Here is a 2268-nt window from a genome sequence, read left to right on the forward strand (position 1 = left end):
ATGGCTGATTTTAGTATACGAATAGTATTTTTTTTTGAAAAAAAAAACATAAATTAAATTAGCTCCTTACTAAAATTGTTGTACAGGTATTTCTCACAAAATTTGTGACCCACGAGTACAACCATTATCGATCATATAATATTCACATCTAAATATAATTTGAACATTGTCTAGTAAAAGAAAAAGGGGTAAAAAGCTATTAGTTTGATTTGAAAAATATTACTTAAATTAGCAAAATGGAATAGATTGAAATGTATTAAACAACTTAACTAAGAGAGTTAGTTTTATCCTCACTTTTATTATTAGATTCTATCCACTTAAGTGTTTGTTGACCACTGAATTTTCCACTATTCATATATGCTTAGAGAATAATGACAAAGGCATTGTGATATTACTGAAAGAAAAAATCAAACCATAATACAAGTGAACAAGATTTAGGCTTCTTTTTCTCCCAACTTGTCTGTTCAAACATGTCTAACTAACTGGTCATGAATACTACTTCCGTCTAAATTAAATAAAAACAATTAATTAGAAAATCAAGCAAGGAAAGTGGAAAGAATGGATTACCATAGAAGAGGGATCGTGCGTTTCAATGAAGGCTCTCATAAGAGGGATTTTGGTGAGCTCAGCATGAGTAGTAGTGGCTTCCTTGTCCGTTGTTGTTGTTGCCGTACTCGTCGTGGTCGTCGTCATTGTTGTTGTTGGATTTGCATAGGTATTCAAGTCGTGTTTGTTGGATTCAAGTGTTGTGGATCTCCAAAAAGCCATTCTTCTCTTTCTGTTTTGTTGTAAAGGATGCAAAGATATGATTTTGTAGGTAGCCCTTTCTACAAACTCTTCTAACTTTAGTTTGTGTATTGTAGCGGCTTGGTAGATATAACATACATGCCACACACATAACATATATAAAGGGTGTTGAACTACTCAATTAATGCTGCTTCCACTTCCATGAATATGGGGCTGAAGGGTCAACCACTCTCTAACATCCATAATTTATTTTTATTTTTATTTTTGCGGATATCCTATCAAAGCCATATTAATTTTGTATTCCTTATCATAACCTAAAATGTTTAATAGCAAGAAAGGTCTTAATTAATTAATATTTTTTCTGTCTTAAATTCGACTCAAAGATCTTTGCTTCAGAAAATATGTTTTTTCTTTTTTTATTTTATTTTTCTCAATTGGGATTTAAAGCATTTAAAAAGAAAAACACAAAAATAGTAGTTTCAAAAGTCTGCAACTTATAGATATTATTAAGAAAATTAATATACATGAAAATAAATATACTAATTAACATCATAAAAAATAATGTCTCATTATTTTATTATTAAATGTGAAAAAAAATCAGATATATATTTCGATGTTGAACTGCTTTTAGTTTGGCATTTGACTTAAGTTCTAGCGCCTAATTTTGGAATTGACAACAAATGGGCAAATGAGCCACTAACATATCTAGGGATGATAGCCATTGATGCCTTGTCATTTTTAAGTTATTTTTTTAAGTATTTTTTTTATAAATATTAATAATTTTTTAGGTTAATTGAGATTTTTATGATTAATCTATTTTATTTGAAATTATTTTAGAGTTGTTGTATGTTCAGAATACTATAAGAAAAATTTAGATCATAAAAATAGTAGAAGCAATTAAAGAAGGTGGGACGCTCAACGTCCACACTGCACACTGGCGCTCAGCGCTCCTGAACTTCAAAAGATGGGTGTCCAGCGCCCATAAACTTCAAAGGAGGGGCGCCCAGGAGAACAAAAGAGGGTGCCACGCACCCAGTATCTTCCTTCAACACCCAGCGCCACTTTCTCATGCTCAGCGCTCAAGATTTTCTTCACCAAACCTTGACGCTTAGCACCTTCGATGAAAGACAAAGCAATAATCATAATTAGCGCTTCACGAGCAAATCAAAAAGCCCTGACGCCAATCTTCCTTCAGCAAAAATAACATGAATGTTTAACACGACCCACACACTCCAAGAATTTAAGATTTGATTTCAGTTAGTTTAAATTTAAGATTATGTTTAGTTTATCTTATTCTTCTTGAAAAGATAAGATTAAATTTAGCTTAAAATAAAAAATTTAGCTAAAGATATGGATTATAAATAAGCTGGAGACACTACAAGAAAAATGTTGAGTACCTTAGATTTATTGTTGGATTTTGCGTCACAGAGTAGCGATGAAGTTACAGTCGGATTTACCGGCGATAACAACATCGAATTCGTAAGGTTAAATAATTACCAGTAGATTTACGTTTCTGACGGT

General features: G+C 31.7%; 1 protein-coding gene across 1 annotated transcript in view; it reads right to left on the reverse strand.

The window, feature by feature from the left end:
* The window catches only part of LOC107634602 (random slug protein 5), a 5811-nt gene extending 4877 nt beyond the window's left edge, over positions 1 to 934 (reverse strand). The window contains exon 1 of the mRNA XM_016338027.2: positions 568 to 934. Within this exon, the coding sequence (XP_016193513.1) occupies positions 568 to 903 (336 nt within the window). The 5' untranslated portion in view covers positions 904 to 934. The remainder of the gene's footprint in view (positions 1 to 567) is intronic.

Source organism: Arachis ipaensis, chromosome B03 (assembly GCF_000816755.2).
Source record: "Arachis ipaensis cultivar K30076 chromosome B03, Araip1.1, whole genome shotgun sequence".
Lineage (NCBI taxonomy): Eukaryota > Viridiplantae > Streptophyta > Magnoliopsida > Fabales > Fabaceae > Arachis > Arachis ipaensis.